Source organism: Lagopus muta, chromosome 9 (assembly GCF_023343835.1).
Source record: "Lagopus muta isolate bLagMut1 chromosome 9, bLagMut1 primary, whole genome shotgun sequence".
Lineage (NCBI taxonomy): Eukaryota > Metazoa > Chordata > Aves > Galliformes > Phasianidae > Lagopus > Lagopus muta.
In genome coordinates, this window is record NC_064441.1 from 15,612,705 (window position 1) to 15,637,130 (window position 24,426).

Consider the following 24,426-nt stretch of genomic DNA (forward strand, 5'->3'; position numbering starts at 1 on the left):
CCCGAGGCGGAGAGGCGGGCGGGGCGGGGCGGGCCGCGGGCCCTATAAACACCGGGCGCCGCCGCGCTCTGAGCGACCGGCGCTGCGTACGGGCGGCCGCGACGGGAGAGGGCTGGGAGCTTCGAAGGAGGTGAGCGCGGGGCCGAGGCCGGGCCCGAGCGGAGCGCAGCGGGGCCGTTAGCGCTGCCCCGGCGGAAGGAGGGCTGGGGGTGCCGCTGGACGCCGGGTGGCGCGGGGAGAGGGCGGCTGTGTGCGGGGGGAGCGGAGTTTCTCCACGCGCTGCTCACAGCCGGGGCTCGGCGCCGCTTCTCCGGTGACTGCGTGCATAAATTTCCCGCTGCAGCTGCGTGGACGCCGCGCTGCCGTGGGCGCCATCCGGGGCCGTTCGTTCGGTGCGAGCGAGGAGTTTCCGTGCCTGTCCCGCTGCTCGTGCGGGCAGGGAGCGGAGCCCGGCTGAGCTCCGCGCTCAGCAGCGCCGTTGAGCCGAGCCCGGTGTGCCCGGGGCCGCCCCAGTTCCTCGCGGAGCGGGGCAGTGCCCTCCCGGCCCGAACCGCGCGGCGGCTGCCCGGAGCCCCGCTGTGCCCGGAGCTGCCGTCCTGCTGCTGGGAGAGCGGCTCGGAGCTGTGCTGGCAGCTGAAGGCTTCCTGTGATACAAACCGACGGAGAAGTGTGGGAGAAAGATGCGTATCCGCTGCGGTTGGGGTACGAAGGGGTGGGCGAATTCCTGTTAGTGGCACGGGGCTGAGGTGATGCCGGTGGCACCAGCTGTGAGCTGGGCTGGAGCTCCTCGCCCTGCCCTGTGTGAGGAGGAGCTGTGCCGGGTGAGCCCGGCTCGGGGGGGTCTTGGAGCAGAAAGCACGGTGCTGGAGAGCCTTTTCTCTCCGTTTAAAATGGTGCTCGTTGCCTCGATTCTGTGCTGTGATGTGCGATAGGGTTTTCATGTAGAAGAAAAACCTTTTGGAGAGACCACCGGTGTGCTAACAGGTTAAACCCAAATGCTGGATTTTTCTTTTAAAACCCATGAATACCTGCCTGTGCATTAGATGCCTTGAACAGGCGCTCCCCCTACCCTCCCCCTCCTTTTCCCATGCCTGCATGTCTTTCTGAAACATGGTTTAGTTCTTGTGGTTTTAATTGCATTCTTGGGCAACTTCCTGAAAGAGAAACCTGGGAGGCTGACTCTTAAACTGCGCTGAAAAATGACTTCCTCCTCTCCCCTGCCTTTCTCATGTGTGAGTGCTTACTGACGTCTTACTCCCTGCTCCTCGCAGGAATTCATTAGGAACCAGCCCTCACCGTGCCTGTTCATAAAGCGCGTGTAGGTGTGGGCAGCAGCACCGCTGCACACCTTGGAAGTGGGAGAAGCCACAGTGTGAGAAGCAGCTGTGCACCCGTGGGGTGATCTGCTGAGTCCTGGAAGTGCGCAAGGTGACAACCGGTGCAATAGAAGAGCAGGGTGATTGGGCAGATGAGTTCAAATAGGTGTAAGGTGTGCTAGCGTGGAGTTTTGGTGCTTTGTGGTGTGTGACTAAAGCTGTGAGAGCAGCAGCTGTTTGGCACAGATGTGAACTTTGTGCAATGACTACCAGGCTGTGGTGCCTTTAGGATTGCGGGCATGTTGTGTGCCGGATGAGCTGTCAGCAAGTTTTGCCTGTGCTCGTAAGATGCTGAGAAGCTGTATCTGGAAGTTACTGCTGCTACCTGTGTCTGGGTGTTACAGAGACTGCTGCAGGAAGTGGTGATGTGTGCATCACTGCAAAACTGCCTGTGATAGCTCACAGGAGAGGGAATAAACGCACATCAGTCCCAAAATAAGCAAGAATCTGCAGTGGGTTTTGTTTAAAGGTGCGCATAAGTGCTGAAGCTCCTGTTTGGTGTTGTCATTGACAACAGGGAAGCAAGCACATCTTGGAGCCATACGGACCTTCAGTGCAGGTCTCTACGCTGTGCCACCAGAAATCCGTTCTAGTCCTAAAGCTCCTTAACAAGCATACTGCCAAGCAGGGAAACAGCCAAGAGCAAAGCCAGGGTGTTGCATTTTTCCCAACTAGATTAGTGTGTGCATGCATATATAGGTGGATCAGAATACCTCCCTCACCTCATTGCTAGGATTTAAAATGGAGATGTATGTAGATTGCATACTTCTGCAGTAAGGGAGCCATTTGGGGGGATCTTGGGCTGGATTTCTGTTGGAGGAAGGTGTGCTCTGTCTGCTGGGCTTGTGCAGCTGGGCACAGCTTTTGATCTTTGCCAGGCAACTGCAGAGTTTGTGGTTGAAGAAAGTGAGGCTCTGTGAAAGCTTTCTTGATTTTTTTTTTTTAATTTTTTTTTTTTGAAAGTGAAATCAGGGTTGTCTGAGCAGCTTGAATTGCTTAATCACGACTGTGCATGAGAAGGATGTTTTTCATAATATTAATCGGGGAAATTGCCCTAATGAACCAGACACTTGGTTGGTCTATTAGCTGCCTTCTGCCACTCTCCAGAGCTGAGGAACTTTACACGTGGGAAGACAGGGAAAAGATGGATGAATCATTGCTAATCTGTAAAGTGCTGCTGAATACAGTCATCTTTGCATGCCTCTGGGCATCCTACTAATGACCTGTAGCATACTTACAAATCATATTTTATAGCAAAGTACTAATGTTTAAGTACAGTGTAAATCAATGTACCTGTATTAACCATAAACAACTCGTGAGTAAGCAGGGTGATATTAAGAATTGCCACCTCCGTTCCTGCTGTGGAGGGTAGGCAGCATGGAATAGCTTCTCTTCTACCAAGAAGGTTAAAGGTTAACACAGTAAGTTAGAGAATCTTGAAAATATAGTAAGTTACCTTAAAGTGAATAGTTTGTAGATATGGAATTGTGACCAGGCTGAAAACATTCAACCAGATCTATGTTCAGATGAATCCCCTCTGTCATGGTTAAAGTGATGGGGTGGAAGGAAACAAAGATGAAGAACACAGGTGATTCCATTTCACAGCTGTAGCTGTACAAATGCTCAGGCTGATGTGTTCTGGAAGAAAGATGTCCGATGCTCTGCTTCTTCCTGTCTTCTTGTGTGAACCATGTTGGTACTACAAGCTCAACTACATGAATACTTGTACCAGCTCCTGGGCTCACTGCTGAAGTGGGAGCCTGCGGATCATGCACTGGAAGAGGATGTGAAAATGCTGATCTGAGACATAGTTTCTGGAGTTGGTTGTTCTGGCCTTCAGGCACATAAACGCCAGCTGAAATGCATGATCCTTTAGCACCTCTTCTCAGCAATATGTGTGAAAGCGCACGAATCTTGGAAATACTTGGCAACAGTGGTCCACTGTTCACCTTGAATAGCCAGAGAGATGCTTTGGTTTGTATTTCCAGGGTGAAACTAGCTGGTAGCTTATGCTGGTATCTGATAAATATGCCACAGGTTGGTTTAAGTATGAAAGGATATTCCTCATCTAAATAGGTATCCTGAAGGTAGAAATCTGTCTTGCTGACTGTGGTCAGCAATTGGTTTAAACCATGAGCTTCAGGCAGCCTCCTGTTCTCTCTCCTCCTTGGCTTTGAATTGGGTTTTCCCATCTTGTCCTCATCAGAACAGCTATGGAGGGGGCGCCACATTGGATTGCCAGTGAGTTGTGAGTTGAAGGTCCTACTAAAGGTGGTGTGCGTGCAGTGGGCTCAGCATGCAGTTACGAGCTGTTGGGTTGTGAGAAGTATTGCTCAGCAGTGGCTGTGAGCTGCAGTAAGTTGCACAGGGGTCTCCAGAAGCAGTATTGAGAGATGCTCATCCATCAGAATCTCTTAGGTCAACTGATGTGCAGATGATAGGGGTTCATGTAGCTTTGGCCAAGCTTTGTTGTCTCCTTAAATTCTTTTCTTAGTTAACAACTTGGGACACTATTCCTGCAGAAGAACATTATTGTTCTGCTTACTGATGGTCCTCACTGCTTGTGAGACAACTGTCACCTGGTATGAACTGCAAGTGCCTGGCCAAAATGGTAGGACTTCAGTTTTTCCTAGTTTTGCTGTTTTAGAATAGGAGAGGGGAGGCTTTTCCTTGGCTCTGACATGTTAAAGGTACAAAACTAAGAGGAAAACAGTGGTTTTTCTTCCATTGCTTGTTAAAGAATGTGAAGAGGCTATCTAAATATATATAGAAGTTTCTCTAGTTATGTCTCAGCCTCGCTGTATACCTTCATATTGGAGGAGTAGCTTGTGTATCTTATGTAGCTTTCTCAGCAATGGAGCAAGCCTGAGGCCTCCAGCTGCTCTGGCAGCTCGGTTTAAGAGGCTGCTTGTCCCAGCTAATTGCCTACTTCCTCTGCTGAGGTTTGTCATCTGCATTGCAGAAATAGCGATGGGCTGTGTGGAGGCTTCTGTGAGCGAAGTTCACAGCCCAGCCTACGAGCTCCTAGTCTGAACTGAATCAGGCATTTAACATAGCAGGTCGTGGTCTGTTCTGGCAGGGCTCTCGTGCATAGTTCATATCTGATTCTTTTCTTCTGCGGAAGTTTGGGTCTTGCCTTTCCAGAAACTGTAGTGAAGCCAGTGGGATTAATCAGAAGTGAGGTCAGATTAATGAAAAAAACATGTTTTTGCAAGTATATTCTTCTGGATAGTTTTTGGTTCTCATTAACTGGTTAATGTCGGTCGTCCTGCACATGACTGAGGAGCATGGTTGGGGCTCCTGGCATGGTGCCTCGTTCTGTGTCCTTACAAGATGTGAATCCCCACAGCCTTACAGCACCAGTGATTCCTGATGCCTGTTACTTGGTGGTGCTGCTTCTGAAGCTAAGGAGGGGGAAACGATGAGTATAAGTTAATCTGAGTGCTGCAGAGAAAAATGTAGATATCCCTGTCATTTTTGTGCGGCCTTAAGGCTATGGTAACTTTAAGCTAGTTCTGAAATAGCTGAGAAATGGCTAATGGAAGCTATTAATTGATGTTTCTGTGAAGCTGTCCTAGGTTTAAGTAATCAATCAGCTTTTTAATTTTAAGAACTTTCATCTCTGGTTAAGTTACACTTTAAGAATTATGTTCCAAACTGGCATACCAGGTAATAAATAAGGTTTATAAATTCATTTGATCACAAACACTGTAGAAGATGATTAGTAAATAAAAGGCTTGTCTGCTGTCACTGTCCAGTTGTACAGCAAGCACTGTAAAATAGGACAGTGTTTTCTCTCGAAGCATTTTGTGGGGATTACTGTAGCTTTCCCTGGATACAAAGGCCTCCATGGTTGAGGTCTTGGTTATATGCTTGTAAGTGATCTTACAAGGGTTCTTAGGACAAACAGAGAAATCTGGAGTTGTTCCAGTTTACTTTTATGGTGAAATAAAATACAAATATGTAATTGTATACAACTACTAACACTATTATTACCATGGTTATACCTCTTGTAGGAGGGCAAAAAAAGACTTAAAACTATCTGCATTATTTCAAGTATTTGCTGTTGTTGTTTTTTTTTGTTTTTTCCTCTTTTAAAGTCCCCTTGGAAGGCTGAAATCCAGTCATGTCACCACTTGGATGTATCTGTTACTGTGTGCATATGCTTCAGCTAGATGGCACATGGCCTCGTGTCCTGTCATGTCATCTCTCATACTCCCAGGGGTATGGAAGTATTACTGCTACACAGAAAATGCTATTTCCAGTTGTGCTGTAAAACAAGAGACCTAACTGTACAATGTGGGATGAGAAGAACTAGGGTTGTTATGATGCTGTTAGGTAGGTAAAAAATGATTGGTGTTAGTATTGTAAGCCTGAAGAACTGGGGAGCTCTCAATGGTCAGTCAGCTGTAGGTGCTCTCGGTGGCTGTGGCGCTGCTCTCACCCAGGCTTTTTGCTCCTTCTGGTCTGTGCAGGAGGCAGGGCACCTGTCACTGGCCAGCAGATTAAAAATTACCGTGAGTGAAGATGCAGATTTCAGTTTGTTGCATGGGATTGTAGAGGGGGGAGCGAATCCTGATGTCAGAGGAATCCCTGTAGCAAGTGGAAATGAATAAGAGTACTTGGTTTCCCTTCACTGCTCTTCAAGGAGGAGAAGGTCCCCATGCTATGGTAGCAGTAAGAGTTAACTTGGTGATGGTGGTGGTGAGAAAACCAACTTGGTAAGATACCAGCCATTGTTAGTCCTAAATCTTGTGGAGTTGCTCAATGAATCTGTACTTGCACAGCCCATTATCAAAGAGTAGATAACCTGTACCTTATTAATGGGAACTTACAGACCTGTAGGTTTGCCTTGGGCTCTTAATGAGCCTGTGCTTGCATGGCAAGTGTTATTAATGTACAGTAAATGTAGGAGCTGTGGTTCCATGAGGCCTTTCTTCTACAAAAACTCAAGGGGAAACCTGGGTTATGAACCTGCTGTTAAGTTGTAGGCAAATACTTCAATTGCTAAACCGTCAGTCTCTCTACTGGGATAAATCCAAAGTGGTGGGTTGCAGCCTAGCTGCCATGTTGTGAAACAGTACTGAGCTGTGTGGTTTTTAGAAAACTGGTTCTGCAGCGTTAGTCATGATGGGCTGCCTATCCCATGCTGTTTCTTCATTATGGTAAAATAGCAGTGTTGCATAAAGAACTTGAGATCAACAAAACCACTTCTTTAATAAAGGGACACCAGTAAATTAAAAACAATTCTGTTTAGTCCTCTTGATTCTGTAAAACTTGACAGTGGCCCTTAGAGAAGGCTGTGGAGTTTCATCTTTCTATATGAAAGTACCATGTAGAAACTTAGTACAGGCTGCCCAAAGAATGGTGGTGCCATTCCTGGAGGTGCTCAAGAAGTGTGTAGATGTGGTGCTGAGGGATGCATTTTAGTGGGCAGTGTTGGTGGTAGGTGGATGGCTGGGCTGGGTAATCCTGGCAGTCTTTTCCAGCCTCAATAATGCTATGAATGTGTTGTAATGAGAGAATGCAGGTAGATTTTGAAAGTTGTGGCAGTGTTGCAAATTCCAGACTCATCTCAGTAAGCCCTCTGCCTTGTACTGTCAGGGAATAGTGTTTGCTTCATGAAGTTAGGCTCAAGTAGGCTTTTTTCATCAGTATGTAAATAGAAGTAAAAGCAAATTCTACAGAGATACCTGCCTGTGCTCTTGAAATTGAGCAGTGTGGCTGTGGTATGGTTATAACTGAATGGTGAGGTCAAAAGCTATCTTCCTGAATTTACTGTACCATGTGAAATGTGGTTTTTGCGAAGCACTGCAATGTAAATGTTGTAGAAGACTTTTTTTTTTTTTTTTTTTTCTCACAAGCATCTGTCTGGTTTATGAAATCCTGGAGATGCTAGCTATGAGCTTTTGGAAATCTTGAAGTAAAGCTTGTCTGTTTGTCCTTCCTGCTAAACTGAAACTCCCAGGAAGCATTGGTCAGGACTTTCATGGAGAGTCATTAAATCTTTATGTTCATGTGGGAACTCTGCTTGGACAAAGAGATGGTTCATATCTGGGGCCAGCCAGTTTTACAAGTTGGAGCTCCACTGGGAAATTCCCCCTTGGCAGAGGAGCTGGGTTGGATGAAGCTAGGAGGGAGGCTTTCCAGATGGAGACGATCCATTTTGAAACACAAATGGACAAATGAACTGGGAGAATTAGAAATTGCAGAGAAAGATGAAGTTCAGGAGTCTCAGAACCAGCGCTGTCAACTTTGTGCAAATGCAAAGGGAACTGTAGCACCTGAAGTCAATCCAATATCTTAACATGCAAAATGTGTCTTTAAAAAAAACAACGAAGCCTTCCAGCTTATTTCAGTGTACAAGGCGTGCTTATCTCGGTGTTGTCAGTAACTTGCTCATTTTTGGAGCAATGTAAGTATTGAACTGTTTAAAAGTGTTTAAAAACTAGGAATCATCCCTCCTTTGTAAAGCTGTGCATGTATTAAGCCTCCTAGGTGCTGAGTAATAAACATCTGTTTTGTGCTTTTTTTTTTTTTTTTTGTTACTTAACATGCTGAGACATTGTGGTTTTTATTTTTATATGTATGTGGGGGGCCGTGGTGCTTTTTGCATTTTTCTTCCCCTCCCTCCCCGAAGCAGCTAGCACTATAAAGAGTTTAAACAGGAGAGAGCCAAACTTCAGGAGGTATCAGAAAACTTGCAGGAAGATGGAATGTTTCTGGTTTGGCTTGTCTGTTGTGTGCTGTGAACGATGCTATTTCTGAACTTGCCTCCATTCAGGATGTGGGTCCTGCTGTTCTGAATCCAAAAGCATATTTAGGAGTGGCCCGCAGCATATTAGGAGAGGACTCTCAAAGTTAAAGGCTTTGAGATAAAAGGCTTAAGCAGAAGAGGAGTTGCAAACACCTGCAAGGGGGAGAGTGAAAGCTTGAGTTTCCCAATGTGCTGCCAAGTGTGCATCTCCTGAAAAACAAGACCTGGCGTGTGACCTTCCCACTGCAATCAGAGTGGTCTTGTTGCTTTGGAGAAACAATTCCTGTATGCTTAGCTAGCTCTTTAAAAGGCTGTTAATAAATTTGGTTGAGTACTTATTCAGTCCTGCTGGAGAGAGTATGTTAAATGCAGCAAGTGAAGCTACTCTTTCTGCTCACATTGCAGCTGAAATGAGACTTTTAAAATTAGTAGTACAGATGGCACTGACAAGGAGACATCAACACCTCGGGTATTGAGAAGCCCCCAGATGTTTGGTCCAGGTGGAGTTCGAGCTATTTGGGGCTCAATACAGTGAAATCTGTAGTGTTGAAAGGCTGCTTTTTTGGGGCACTAATTTATCTTTAGCTGCTATTTTAATTTCAGCTATTCACAGAAATGAAGTCCAGTGTCTAAACTTCTTTTTGCCTGGTAAGTTTTTAAGAAACTGCAGAATCCAGCTTGCAGCTGAGAGGAGCCTGGTGGGTTATTTTATTGCTGCTGAAGTGAAGGCTCAAAATAAATGCTTTAAGATGTCATGTAGGATTCTAACATGCTGTTGCACTTAGTGCTGTAGTTGCAGCACTGTGTATGCTACACTAGCACTAGCAATCTGTGTACATATCAGCAACAACCCATTCTGGCTGTCTGAAGATGGAGTCCTTCATAACCTAATTCCTGTAGGAGGGTCTTCACACTCAGTGGCTTTTCGTGCTAAGGGCTGACTATGTAACTCTCAGCTCCACCAAATGCTTTTCTGTACTCACATGAAACAGTCTATTAATGTACTTTTGCACAAAGCATTCTGTGAGTGCAGGCTGGAAGCATCGTATTCTTTACTGATGTAAATGCTTCAGCCAAAATCTTCAACTGTGTGTTACATGGATGATCTAAATGGTCGAGCCTAGTGAGAGTTGAGTGCATTATGGGCTAGAGGCTGTGTTTCTTCAGGGACTGGTAGCCTGAAGACATCTCATCTGCACTGGTAGCTTTGCATTACTCTATGACAGATATGACACATAGTGGTGTTCTTCTTCCTCCTTACTGATAACTGTCTACCCAACTGAACTGCTTGTCTGAAAATATACGGTGCCTTAAACTAGGCTTGGTGGTCTGATTTGGGCAGTAACTCTGCATTTAGCATGGCATACAGAACTCAGGGTTGTGCTCCTTGGTAAGGGAGGTGAAGCAACAGAGTTGCTGGTATTCACATAGTCACGGAATATCTCAAGTTGGAAGGGACCCATAAGGATCACTGAGTCCAACTGAAGTCCTTGTGTTTTACCACATGCCACAGGCTACATATAGAACTAATCATACCCCCAGCTAGCATGTACCCTCCCTCTCAGCACCACATGCCTTCTGTTAAAGCAGAAAAGCCACAAGGGACTTATGGCTCTGAAGACCTGGCACTCTAGTGTTGTCCATACGGATTGCAATGCAATCTCACTAATGCATCAGCTTTCTCACTATCTCATAGGATTGAGAATAGTTTCTAAAACCAAGGTCCCAAAAAGCTTCTTCATCTTTTTTCCAAAGGCATCATATTGTTGGAGATATCCCATGCCACCAAGAGAACCCATAAAACAAACACCAAAACAATCTTGTCATGGGCAAGACCTAAATTCTGATTTAGCTGTTGCCAAGTTTTTTAGATTCAGTGATGAAAGCTTGTTGAAAGCTTGTAGATATTCTGTACGGCAGGTCAACTGTTTTCATCCTACACATCCTACATCCTCTCTGGCTTTTTTCTCCTTGCACTGTGGTTAAGCTGGTTCTTTCTTTCAGGATATGTAAATTTCTTGTTACTGAACTGCATGAAAGTTAAATATACTAAAATCCATCTGAGGAGCATTAATAACATATGAATGCTGTTTTTGCTCTAAGATGAAATTAGCTCCCCCATGAGCTGGTTAGGCCACGCAATGGGCATAGCAGAGCCAAGAATCAACTGCTCTATAAGTAATACTGAAAAGTGCTTTTAGTTTTTCCTGTGCTTGGAATACTGCAGGACTTGGTTTCACTTATTTATTAGGTGTCTACTAGAAACTGCTCTCAAACAGAGAGTGACCTTCCCTAATGGCATAGAAGGAGAGAGAGATTGGGTGAGCCCAGTAGTGTCTGGGGAAGCCAGGCACAGGAGGCTGTGGCTTTTGTGCTTGGCTGCAGCTGCTGGATTTCATTTTTGCCTCAGAAGCAGTCATGTTATTCAGACAGGGATGTTACTCTTCACATGTTCTCTGAGGAAAAATACATGGCTGCTGGTGTCTGCCATTCCTGAATCTGGCCAGGGCTTTCATCAGTGAAATTAAAAAAAAAAACATGGGACCCACAATGTACTGTGTTAGCTTAAAGGCAGAGGAAAGATGTGTCTGACTTTAACCAGGCTTGTGCAGATGCAGTACATAAATGACAATAAAACAGCTTAGTTTCATAGCTGTATCGTTGTTCTTTGCCCTTGTAGCATGCTCTGCAATGTAAGGCCTCAAGGGGAGGTATGCTCTAAGGATCTGTAATAGATTTATCTTTTTTTGCCAAGATACTGGGTAAGGATAAAAGTCTGATTAATACTGGGGTTAAGGATATTTGCTTAAAATACCAGTTGAGTTTCTGGTAGGGAAAAGATGGTCAGCATGGTATTGAAATCCTTAAAACTCAAACCTGCCTTCTGAGTTCTGAGATAGTACTTCATGCAAGGCAGCACTGCTGTTTTAGTGTACTTGCTGCTTGGAGAGAGAGAAAACCAAACAGTGGTGACAGGTGAGTTGTAAGTATCAGTATCAAATAATTATGAAGAGTATTCTCCTTAAAACATGAGAAAAAAGTACAAATTCCTTTTCCATGTCACACTGCTGGCTCTGCCAATGGTGTCTTCCTGCTCCAGCAGTGAAGAAGCCCAGAACAGGCCTAGGAGGTGACTGGGCAGGCTGCTTTGGGGCCGGGTTGTACTTGAATTTTCTTCCTGTGCATCTTATCTGCTGCAGCTGCTCAAATCCAGGTCAGAGTAAGTTGTGTATTGTCAGTCAGTGGCTGGTATGGGACTCCTTTGGAAGGAACTGTACCTCTGTGACTCCCAAAGCACTTGGGGGATAGAGGAGGATTAGAAGTTGATGGGACAGACCTAATTAGAGGACAGGCTGTTAACCTGTCCTCCTTACTTTTTCTTAATTGACTTAAATTGGTCAGACTGGCTCCTCTGGTGACAGTGATACCATCGCTGTTGGGCTGTGGGAGAGACATGGCTCAGCTCTGCTCCTGTTTGGTCAGCATTTGAGTTACTCTGTGCTGTAGGAGCAAGCTTGAGTAAGTGGAGTGCCTCCCCTGAAGCGGTGCAGAAGAAAGTGGAAATGCTGTATTTGATGCCTTCAACCCTTTTAGCACAGTGAAAGTACATGCTATTAAAAGATGATTAAGTGAATCTATAGAAACACCAGCTGGTTTTCTGGTAACCAGGCACTCTGGTGTGGCATGAGCTTGCAGCGTAGGTAGGCTGCCATGGCAGAGCTCCCTGCTGCATTGTGCTCCCTGCTGCTCGAGAGTGGGAGGCAGGCTGTGGAAACCGTGCAGTGCTCTCAGCTGGGTAATGAACTGCTGCTGGCCTCCTGCTCTGGGGTGGCTTAAGCCAGAAGAGAAAGTGTGATGATTATCAGAAGGCTCAAGGGGAGGAGAGGCTTATTTTTATCTTTTGCAAGTGGTATGCAGATGATATTTGAGTCAGTTGTGTATACTTTCTGCAGCTTTTTTAGCCCTCAGTGAGCTCTGGGTTGCCCCTTGGCTTGTCAGTGCATCTGGAAGAATAGCATCTCAGCACACTCAATTGCTGCTGGCTCACTTGCTGGCTTGAAAATGGACGCCCATGTGCTTAACTTTATGCTGTGACTGAACTTCTCAAAGATTAGTGAGAGAGCCTGATTTTGTGGAAAAGATTACTGCATGACTATTGCTTTAAGTAATTTTTTTGCCCTAACTAAATGGGGTTGAATACATATCCATGAAGAGGAAATCAAACCTAGTAGGTAAACATTACCTAGTGTGTTTAGGATTTGGGCTTGGTTCTCTAATCAGATGCTGAGAGGTCCTGAACAAATTGCTGCTGCTGCCTGTGCCTCAATTTCTATGGCATTGTGGGAGTAACAGTGCTGTTTTGTTAGGTATTGAGCTCCGAAGGTGAAGATTGGCCCCATTCTGAATAGATCTTCTTTCTGCATTAATAGCTGCTAAATTTGCATACATGGATAAATACAAGCAAAAATCCCAACTTAACCCTGCATTGTACAATCTGAGACTCTTCCTCCTATGTTACTCATCATGAAAAATGCTGATTATGCAGCTCACTTTTATTATTCTAGGCAGGTGCAAATCCCCACAACAGGTCTGTTTGCATATGTATATATGCTTCTGTTCACTGCAGAAAATGATCTGTGATCTGTATCAGTACACTGGGTGAGAGCCATAGCACTGCACTTAGCAATAATTTGTCCGATAAGCCAGTTTGAACAGAATACTGAGCTTCCATTTGTCTGAAATATAAAGCTAACAGAATTTGAAGGAGGGGCAGTGGGTGTTTTCCAGTCTGGTGGCTTTTGTCCTGTTATATAGCCATTAACATCTAGCTGTTTTGTGGTTGTCTCTGCTTCTGGAGGTCCCCACACCTAAAATGCAGGTGTGGGTGTGAGTCCTGCTGTTAGAAGTTTGAATGGTGCATGAAGCATGTGCAAAGCTTGCCAGTTAAGATTTGCCAAACAAATAAGCTTGGAAAAAAATAAAAATAAAAAATAAAAAAAAAACAAACCCAAACATCTATTTTTGAAGGCTGACTTAATTTTTCTCGTCTTGTTCTCTTGCAGGTTATTTCCAACCAGAAATCATGAACTGGCACTTCTCACTTCTCTTTCTTCTTGGGACTTTAACATCCGTGTGTTCCCAGTTCAATTTTTATCCTCTGGAGGAACTTAGCTCTGATGTAGGAATCCAAGTCTTCAATCAGATAGTGAAAGCTAAGCCTCAGGACAATGTAGTAGTTTCTCCTCATGGAATCGCATCAGTGCTGGGAGTGTTGCAGCTGGGTGCTGATGGCAAGACAAAGAAGCAGTTGACAACTATGATGAGATATAGTGTAAATGGTAAGTGATTGCTAAGGTTCTTTGGGTAGGAGGGGTTTTTTGAGGGCTGTAGGTTTTTTGATGTTTGGTCAGAATCATAGTCTGTTTTGAGATGGTTTTCAAAGTCTGCCAGACTGCATCATAAACCTGTTAACTCAGTTTACTGAAGTGAAAAATGGACGTGTTTGTACTTAATTGACAATCTGAGTGTAGACATCTACATACAGTTTAACTAGCTTGTAAGTAGCTTTGCTGATGATTTCAAGGCCCTGGCTAGAATTATTCATTGTTAAAAACTGCTCTCCTAAAACTGCTCAGAGAGGCTGTACTGAACAGTCCTGAATGTGTGACTCTTTAGATAAAAGGGCAGTAGGATATTTCTTTTTATATTAAAATCAGTGCAAAGTCTAATCATATAATTGATACTTTCACTCTGCTCTTCAGATTTGTTCACTTGTTTCTGCTATCAGGATCCTTGAAACCACAGTTGTTTGGAACCTTGAAACAGACATTTCTGCTTGTCTGTTCCTGACACTGCATGCACCTGTGTTTGTGTTCTTCTGCCAATGCCTGCCCCTCTAGCGGGTGTAGGCTGAAAGTTCTTGCTGCTTTACTTTGCATGCTGAGTATTTGTGTATTTGCCAAAAGTTAACATCTTAGTACCAGCATTCTGTCTTCCTTCCAGGAGCAGAAAACCCTCCAAGAGGTAAGTGCATTTTAAAATCTTAAGTAGTATCATTGTATAACATGTCTTCATTTGCTTTGCTGTTTTGGTTTAAAGCACAGCAAAACGACTTATCAACTTAAGCTCTTACTGTTGTAGATTTGAAATCTCTTCCAGAGATAATCAACTCTGGGAGAATCTTAATGCTCAAATGTTGAGTGCTCACAAAAATTTTGATGCATTATATCAACTGGTTTTATTTGGCTTACATACTTTCTAATGGTCTCTGTGAGACACAGAGGTTCTCAAACTTCTCAGAAGGTAGCCTCTATCTTGCTATAGAGACTTGGTATGGAATGCTACCTGTCTGTTTGCATAGACCTCCTCTGCTTTTGTTCAAGATGCCTTACAGTTCTTTGGCAACTACAGCAACTGCTTTGGAAAGGTTATAGTTGGAAAGTATTTAATCTATCTTTAGCTGTCTTTTAATGCAATTTAGCAGCTGGAAGCAAGGAGGAGAGCCAGCATCATGAGACCAGCCAGCTCTCCCCGGACCACCAGCAAGTGCTCCGTGGACCACCAGTGGTCCACAGAATACAGTTTGAGAACCTCTGTTATGGTATGTTCTCCAAAAGAATTTGCCCATAATATTGGAGAGTGAACATGTAGAACTTCATACAAACGGTAATGCTAAAGCATTCACGATGCTATAAACAGCAAAGCCATCTGAGGTGTTTTCTTATATGCAACTAAGAGAATAACTCAACTAATTTATTCCCTTTATAGCTCTTCTCTTAAGTTTGTCTACATAGGGAAATAGTCTGGAATTGTTCCTGCTAAATTGTATTGGGAAATGGAGGGGACTCACTAATAACTGCTGTGAAAACAGCCACTCAAGTATCCTGTCCAATACAATGGTTGAATATTAAGTTTCTTGTCTGGCAGTATCTTCCCTGTGTAGACAAATGCTTATTCATAAGCTGTAACAACACGGAGAACTGAGTGTGATGAACATAGCAGTTCTTCTGTGCTGCCATATGCATTCTCCTGTATGCAGTGAAGGAGCTAACAAGCACTCAGTATGAGCTGCTTTCATATCCTAAAGGCCTTGACTGTAGATATTGGAGCTTATACTGCTTTTCTTTTTTCTTCTTTAAAGACCAGCTCATGTTGAGAGACTGACTTATGCTTGTAGCAAATCTAGTTTTCTTAAGGACTATGTCCTAGCCTAAGTATAGACTTGAACCTGATATAGAAATCTTGGTGATTTCCTTTGTTCTGTAGTAAATGGAGAGAGAGAATGGTGAGGCAACTTAAGCTCTGTGCTCTGAGGTTCAGGACAACCTGCAATTGTCAGCTCTGAGCCTTGGACTTTTTTGTCACATGGTATAAGAACCACATAAAACATGTCATTGCCATGTAGCTTGACACAGCATCTTCTGGGGAAATAATCCATAATAAGAATTGAACCCCAGTATTTATCCTTAGTGTTGTCTAGCACATTCTGTGCACACTGCTAGACAGGGAGTAGGCATCAGTGAAAGTACATTTCCTGGAAAACAGTAGCGCTCTTCAGACGAGAACTCAGAAATGTGTATTTTGGAAGCCTTCTCAGAATTGGTATTTTTCTACTCCAGCACCTTTAATGTCTGACCTTTCATGTCATTAATAGTTGTATCTAAAGTAATTGTTTGTTTGTCATCTTGTTCTAAATTAAACTTGCTGTTCTTTCCAACTAGGAGTTGGTAAAGCGTTAAAGAAGATAAACAGGCTCATAGTCTCAAAAAAGAATAAAGACATTGTTACAATTGCTAATGCAGTATTTGCAAAGAGTGGCTTTAAAATGGAAGTGCCTTTTGTTACAAGGAACAAAGAAGTGTTTCAGTGCAGTGTCAAGAGTGTGGACTTTGAGGACCCAAATACAGCCTGTGATTCTATCAACCAGTGGGTGAAGAATGAAACAAGGGGTGAGTATTAGCCAGTATTTTCTGTGCATGAGTGGCATCAGACCTCCAATCTCTCAGATCTGATTGGGAACGCTGGAGTAAAATGGAGAGGGAGAAAACTGGCTTGCTGTTGGAAACGATCTATAAGGTGACATGCATGGTGTATTTTAGAGTCTGTTTGCCAGTGATCAGTAGCCCCAGTGCCCTAGCTGGTGTGCTTGTGTGATTTGTGTGCATGCCTGTTCCCTCTGAGACTTAAAAGCTTCTGCTGTTAATAATCTTTATTTAATCTGCAGGAAACCTAAGCAGTGTTCTCCTGAAGCTAAGTGTCCTCAGATATGTGGGGAAGAAGGAGGAAAAAAGCTTGAAAGCAACTCAGTACATCAGACTTTAAAATAAAATAAACTCTAGGGCAGTCCAGCTTTTGCTCTTAGTACCCTAAATTTTTGCAAGATGTTTCACTGTTATTAGGAGTAATGTTTGGAAGGTTTTTAATTAACACTGCCTTGATTGAACTCCTCACGATTCAAGTGTGTCCATTTGTCAAGTTTAGATGTACTGAAGGCAGAGATGGTGCTTTGCAACAACATCACAGTCTAGTTGATTACATGCTTGGTATCTCATGGAGTTAAAACTGGGAGTATGTTGCTAATGATGTTGGATGTGCCATTTGTGAAACAAGGCTGTCAGATTCTTTCTCTACCAGGTCACCAGCTTTGCATAGCAGTGTTACAAGCTGTGTGTGAAAGGGGGAAGTGCTTCAGTTAAAACTATTATCGCTATGACCTCCTTAGGTTGAGTCTTAGATCTGATCACAAACTGAAAAAGGTAAGGCCCATCAGTTCATTGGTTAGCTAGATATGCTGCTTGTTTGCTAGGTATCCCAAAGGATTACTTTTTATACCATAAAACAAAACTGTTGACTGCATGGATCTCAAATCTTAAATAATGAGTAGCTGTCACACTGACAGACATTCAAAGGGTTTAAAACAGAATGTGATTCACTATCCTTATGAAAACTGGCTAATGTTATGAAAACAAATACTTACCTTTTTTCTTTTTAGGTATGATTGATCAAGTTGTAGCTCCAGATGACATTGACAGTTTAACCAGACTGGTTCTAGTAAATGCTGTATACTTCAAGGGCTTATGGAAATCACGATTTCGACCTGAAAACACAAAGAAACGGCCGTTTCATGGAGCTGATGGGAAGATCTACCAAGTTCCCATGTTGTCCCAGTTATCCATCTTCCGCTGCGGTGAGTTCAGTAACTCTCACTGAATACTCTAGAAGGAGTGGTAAAATTTTTCTTTTCTTTCAAATTGAAGAGTGTGCTGATGTACTTATTGTGATACTGGAGACTGTGTGGTTATGAAAGCATCTTGTACTGGTAAGGTATGGGTGAGGTTGCTATGAAAGGTTGCTCTAGGTCTAGCCAAGTGCTTGCCTTATCCTGCTTTTCAAAAATGTGAAAAACATGAAGTACTGAAATTGAGAACCTTGCATGTTTCCTAAGCCTTGCAGGAAGAATTTTTTTAAGAGATGAGAATGAAGGAGGACTGCCAACAGAAACTTGCAATTTACCTGCTAAAGAGCTGTAAATAAAAGATTGGAGTAGAATTGGTCTGTGTCACAGTATAATAAAGAATTGGATCTCTGTATAATCAACAGTTCGGAAGGAGCCAGAGGAGCGCGTGTTCCTCAAATTCAAATTGAGTCACAGGACAAATAGTTCAGTAGGTTTGGCCTGAATTCTGCGTGAGAAGCTCAGAGCTGATGTTTGTATCTTGGTACAACTAACAGTGTACCTCAGAGCTTCAGCATGTAGGTGTATGGGTACTGGTCAAAAATTAAGGCTCTGATGAAAGAACATTTTCCAATGCTTCTGATGTCTGGAACTTAATGTGCTATGTATGCTTTCAGGAACAGGCTTGAGAATGTAACTGGCTATTAAATGCAAAAGAGTAAACAGGAAAGACCCGCTGATGAGCATTTAAATGTCTAATTTTATTCTTGGCAGTGTTCAGGTAATACTAATAGGTTTGTGTTAAAGTAAAAGGCTGTAACTTTGAAAATCACCTATGCATTCGAGTACATGTAATTCTATATTTTAGCTGCTTAAATGTGATTTTGGGGATGTGTATATACCAGAGTAGGCTCCCCACTTATTTATCTGTAGAGTTTGAAAGGAGTTAATAACCAGAGACTGATTTTAGCAAGTCTATCTGAAAGGCTTTTATCATTCTTCTGTTGATGCTGGTTAAAGACTTAATTATGTAGATATAAACCTAGTTTAGAAATGCTATTAATCTAGAAAGGAGCAAGGGAAGATCTGAGTTGAGACTTCTCAAACTTCTTAAACAACTTGTGCATCTTTAAACTCCATCACTTGATTGTGAAGATGAAATCTCCTGTTTCATATGTTTCAGTGGCAATGATGGCAGCATGCTGCAGACTAGAAAAGTAGTACTTGATGGCTGGAAGGGTTACCATTTGTTGCTTTTTTTGTGGAGACTTCTGCTACAATATTTTGATCCTTAGGTCATATTATGACAATGGTTCTCAGACTAAAAGGAGATAAACTGCAAAGCTAAACACATTTACAGCCTAATAAATGTAATGCTACTACCTTTCAAGCAATACAGACTCTGTCAAAGCTTTGCATGTTCTTGCAGTAAGATTATATTTCTAATGCAGATCTCAATTTTCAGTTTGGTCTGGGAAGTGCAGACTTACATGAAGAAAAAGGAAAGTATTTACTGCTATTTACTGCTAAAACTTTCCCAGAAACCTGTCTGTGATTAGACTGACAGGATGTTCCAGGGAAAACTTGTAAGATGTTGCATGCCAAAAACTCCACAGTAACCAAAGGGAACTTACAGAGGGCTCCTCAAAGCCAGTCTTCCCAACGCTTGCTGTAACTTGGAGGTGTGCTCACTCATCCAATTGGCCTTTTCCATTACATCAAAGTGGCTGCTGTCCTCTACTTTGAAGGACTTAAAACTGCTTCCTAATGAGATTCCTATTAAGCAAGTAAATTCAGCTGACTACTTCAGCAGGAGGTGGTTTAATCACTTAAAGGAAAAGGTTTGTCCGCAAGACCTCTTCAGTTTGGAAGGAAGATCTGCTCCTTTTCTTATTCTTTGCTTCTCAGTGTTCAATAAGCTCTGCTACAACTGAGATCTGAATTAGATCCCAGCTGATATACAGACCTGATGATTTCTTGTGTAGCTGCTTTTAAGTTCAAGATGATAGGACTTGACTGGGAAGCAACATGCAGATCAAATACAAATATTGTATGCTTCGTATTATCCAAGTAGCATCTCTACCCATACCACTACTTGAAGGACTGCCTCGCTGGAAAGCAGGCAGTCTGTGATGCTAGAATCAGTTTTTGAGATGTGGGAAAAGATGTCCTGGTGGACTCAGTGGCAGCAGGTTTCTGAAAATAAAACAGATTTAAGGCTGTGGGGAACTATGGCTCATCTCTATTCTTTTTTAGGTACTACAAGTACTCCAAATGAGCTGTGGTATAACATAATCGAGTTGCCATACCACGGAGAAATGATAAGCATGCTGATTGCTTTGCCCACGGAAAACACAACGCCACTCTCCGCTATCATTCCACACATCAGCACAAAGACAATAGGAAGCTGGATGACAACCATGGTAGCCAAAAGAGTGCAGGTTATTTTGCCTAAGTAAGTACCAGTGTCATCTGTTTCTCCTTCAGGGAGTGTTTTGGAGTCATTGTGCATATACATCCTCTGACAGGAGAGGAACATGGTGCTTAAGGCAACTTTCTCACATAATACCCATGCATTCTTTTTGTTTCTTCTAATTAGATTTACAGCAGTAGCAGAAACAGACTTAAAGGACCCTCTGAAAGCACTTGGTATTACAGATATGTTTGATGAGTCAAAATCAAACTTTGCAAAAATAACAAGTAAGTTATTTTACTGAATTTTTGGTGGTCTTTATTTGTAGCTTCTGGCACTGAATAAAGTGTTGTTTTACCAGTGTAATTGTCCGTTTTGTCTTGGATAAGTGTTACCATGGCACTGGAGCAAAGCTCTGGCTTGTACTCAGCCAAGCATGGCTTCTTGCTTGTATTGAATACTGTAGTGTCTTTTCTTCCTCTTGCCTTGCATTATAGCAATAAATCATGCTGGTCAGCATAGCAAATTAAGATTTTGTTACAATCTGGGCGTCTTAAGCATTGTCTAAAATCCATGGCAGGACTTAAAACAATACTTTAGATCTGTACTGAAGATATAATGGCAATATTTTCCGTAAAGTATGTATTTAATAATTTGAATTTTCTTAAGCAGCAGGAAACAATTAGTCTAAATATCTAGCTTAGTGCACTGGACCAAACCAGAACTAAATGCTTCCTATCAGAAAATAGGATGTAGACATAAGAGTCGTGAGCTTGACAAAATGTCATCTTACCTCTGTTCCCCATAGCCATCAAATTTTTCGTAAGTTCCTACAGGGATGTTACGAAAAAGCTTGCATTGTGCTTGCTTACCTGATTTGGAGAACAGATTCCTGTTTTAGTGAAAGTGAAGTGTCTTGCTGAGTGCTTTCCCCCACCCTGACCCTCAACATTGAGATAAATGGGAGGGTGACTTAAATTTGTGTGAAAATATGACGGGGGGGAAAAATACCCACCACCAGCAAAACGAATCTGAACTCACTCATCCTTATTAAAACTAAAAATGAAAGTGTGTTCTTCAGGCAATAGAGACAAAGCCTAGTAAATGGGGAAAAGTGAGTAAATAGTTTTTATTTTGTTTGTGGTTATAGGTTCAGCGATTGTATCCAAAGTACTTAACAGCAGAATCAGGATCTGAGCAGAATTACAGCAGCTTCTGATATTTGCCATGCTAGCCACAAGATTTTTTTAAATTATTTTTTTTAAAACTTTTTTTCAGGAACAGAAGGTCTACATGTATCTCATGTTTTGCAGAAGACGAAAATTGAAGTTAGTGAAGATGGAACCAAAGCTTCTGCAGCAACAAGTAAGTAACTATTACTGATAAAGTGGCAGAGTCAGGAAAACTGGGTTAACAGACTATATCACTAAATAAAGACAGCCTACTTCAGTATCTTTGTAGGAAAGTATGTGCTTCAGGTTGAATTACTTGATGGCTTTATGCAACTTTTTCGGAACATCACTTGCTAATATTGATCAGAGCATCAGTGTCCTAGGAAGTATAAACAGGTTTACTTTTTTCTGGAAAAAGGTATCTTTTCTGGAAAAGTATTTTCTAATAGCTCATGCTTTGACCACCAGTATAAAGTTTGTTGCTATCCAGGTGGTGAAGAAGAGTGAGCTGCTGTATCCTTTACATGTGATGACAGGAGATGTCCTTCTACCTTCCTGTGGGCCTTGTTGTGTTTACTTTTTTTTGGTTCCTATAGGAGTAAAATGTGACTTGTGCTTCTTTAAAGAATCGAGTGGATTTTAGCTGTTTATCTCTGCCTGTGCAAAGTTCTAGTATACACCAGAAAGTTTCACTTCAATAGAGTACCTTCTGTGTTATGATACTTTCTTAGCCTAACTTGAAACCTTGTCTTTTTTGCAAGCTGCAATTTTAATAGCCAGATCATCCCCTCCTTGGTTCATAGTAGACAGACCATTTGTATTCTTCATCCGGCACAATCCTACAGGTAAGCAGTACTTGTACTTTATTTTAAAAACTGCAACAGACAAAATTCCCAGCTAGGGGAAGTCTAGATTACTTGATAGTTGTTGCCATGTGTATGTGTCAGAGGAAGGGTGAGAGAGAATTCTTTAAAATGTACTCCCAGTATTCTGTTAAGATAATCCAATGTTAAAGGTATTATTTGGAATACAACTCAGTACAGAGAATAAGTACTGGCTGTAAACTGGTGTGACAAGTTTATGGGTAAGAAAGAACACAATTTTTAAGTCATAGCTCCCCTGAAGGGGGAAGGAAATAACTCTCTTTACTGATAATTTAGCAAATAGGGGCCAACTTTCTGATAGACTGTAAAATAGGGATAGGGCCAAGTATAGCAATAGGGATTTCGGGAATCTGGAATGTAGCCTTGGCCTACCGTGAACTAATTTGAGTGTACATAGTGGTCACAGTCTGCTACAGCATGGGTTGAGTTTTAAAGCAGAGCAGACACATTTATTGAGCAGACATCTACTTCCTGTAGTGACTTGTGCACGATAGATGTGCTAGTTATGGGGGAGCAAGATGCAGCTGCCAGCATGCAGGGAAGAATTAGGCTCCTGGCAGCAGTCCCCTGGTTCTACAGACCATCAGAAGAACTGTGTCTCCAGAAATGTGAGCCAGCTACCTATCCAAACATACACTTTTCTGCTGTCTACTCAGAGCTGACAGACATGGGGGAGAGTAGACAAGACTGTGATGATGCAGCTCGTCTGTGCTGTGTGGATTCCATGCTTTCATGGAAAAATTTCACTGTATTTTCAGACCAGTAACTCTTGTTTCCATTTCATTCCCTCAGGTACAATCTTGTTTATGGGACAAATAAACAAACCTTGAATGTGGAAGACTTTCTTCAAGAAGTAAACAGATTCATGTGACACACCCCTGTTCTGTTAAATATTTTGTATGCTACTCTGACTTCACTCAAGAACTAGTGTTAACCACTGACTAGGTTTTGAAATGAGAGTCAATGTAGTTCTGGCTTTGTGGGGAAAAATACAGATTGAAAACTACAGTATGTCTTTGAAATGTCTAGAAGATTCTCTGAACTACTGAATGGTTACCCATGCTAACAAACTTTTGAGCTTTTTCTGTATCTACTAAGAATTTTATGTATGGCTTTTGTGAGAGGATTTTAACAAAGAATGTTAAACATTTCTATTAATGTTGGTTTCTTGTGTGTGGAAAAGGTCTAATTTGTAGATACCTCTATCAAGATTACTTCTGATCCTTGAGTATCTTGATACTTGGGTGTTCTTGGTAGAAATAGATTAAAAGTTCTAGCAGTTTTTATTTTATATAGTGCATGTATCACTGAGAGTTTTAAAACTAATGTGATGTTAGATACACATCGCGTTGTCCTGTCTTAATGTAATGTAAACTTGTCATTGCTAGATTGCTAGTATACACTTTCTATTGGATTTAAATTTTATATTTGTTTTTGTACAAAGGAAAAAAATAAAACCGCATTATGAACAGTCAGTGCTGTGAGTTGTGGATGTGATGAAAGGAATTTGGGTCCAGACCCCACTGAAGCTGTTGTTTAAAACTTCCTTCTGAAACAAAAGCCAGGTTATCTTGTTCTGGTGTGTTGTTGTTTTTGGTTGTTTTTTTTTTTTTTATGGCATATGCTTTACCCTTTCTACCTCTGTCATCCTGCTGTGAATTACACAGGGGTTCAGTGCCTGAAGAGCAAACTCCCTGTATTTACCACATGCAAGTTACTGCTGAAATTGTCACATGGAGGGAGCACTAAGGAGCCTTGAGTCTTTGCTCCTCCTTATGATGTAGGTTATATGTGCACTTGCATGCCTTCAGTACTTGCATGGGTACAAAACTCATAAAAGCAGCAGTAAGTGACTGGCTTGTCATAGATGGTAGTTTGTGTGAGGGCATGCTGTGCTGCTGTTGTGACAAACCAGGGATTTGGATGGAAAAGCTAATCTCTGATGTAAGCTGGTTCTCCAAAGGGTACTTTCCCAGTAAGAGATGACTGTCTTACAGTTGTCTTGAGGGAGAAAATCCTGCAGTGTTTCACCAGCTCAGTGCTGGTTTAAAGTGATTGCACATCTGCACAAGCTGGAGGATGAAAGACCTGATCCCTACTTGACAGGTGAGAATACAGAGTCAGGTGAACAAGCTTTTAGCAGAATGTACTCAGCTGTGTTATGGGTCACCAGTGATAACCCAACATGAAAACTAGAATGAGATTTCATAATGTACTGCTGCATGTAAAACACAGCTACCAACTTCAGAGCAAGGGAGAGAAGAAAAAGCTCTGTAAGGAGAATGTCTGGTTCTAACTGCTGGTGTATTTTTTGATTTTTGTGTTTGTTTGCAGTAATTGAGTAAGTAGTTCTAACTTATGCGTTTTGTTACTTTTTTTAATGGGATGTATTAGCTGACTCAGTCAGTTCACAAAAGCTGGCAGGTAAATGCTGCTTCCACACTCTTTCAGTGTGGCAGCGCCTGCACAAAACTGTCTACTGCACTCCACTTGAAAGAGGCAAATGGAAAATATTACATGATCTAGTTCTCTTCCTATCTGTTTAAGTGAAAGTAAGCCATGCAGGCAGCAAGGAAAGGCTCTAGATGTGTGATTGATCTAATTACAAATTCTAGTACTGAATTAGGAAAACTCTCAGCTTAACTGTGC

The 24,426-nt window shown here is 42.4% G+C and overlaps 1 protein-coding gene across 4 annotated transcripts; it reads left to right on the plus strand.

Annotated features, from left to right (window-relative positions):
* On the plus strand, positions 1-23,252 carry SERPINE2 (serpin family E member 2). 4 transcript variants are annotated; one of them, XM_048955627.1, is made up of 11 exons: positions 1-130; positions 13,197-13,472; positions 14,137-14,157; positions 14,615-14,734; positions 15,855-16,082; positions 17,126-17,320; positions 19,565-19,763; positions 19,908-20,008; positions 21,000-21,086; positions 21,655-21,738; positions 22,570-23,252. In XM_048955627.1, the coding sequence occupies exons 2-11, from the start codon at positions 13,217-13,219 to the stop codon at positions 22,605-22,607; spliced, it is 1,329 nt and encodes a 442-aa protein (XP_048811584.1). In that variant the 5' UTR covers positions 1-130; positions 13,197-13,216; the 3' UTR covers positions 22,608-23,252. The 4 variants fall into 4 exon arrangements, with proteins under 4 accessions (XP_048811584.1, XP_048811586.1, XP_048811585.1 ...); XM_048955629.1 differs by lacking the exon at positions 14,615-14,734; XM_048955628.1 differs by lacking the exon at positions 14,137-14,157.
* Positions 23,253-24,426: the final 1,174 nt, after the last annotated feature.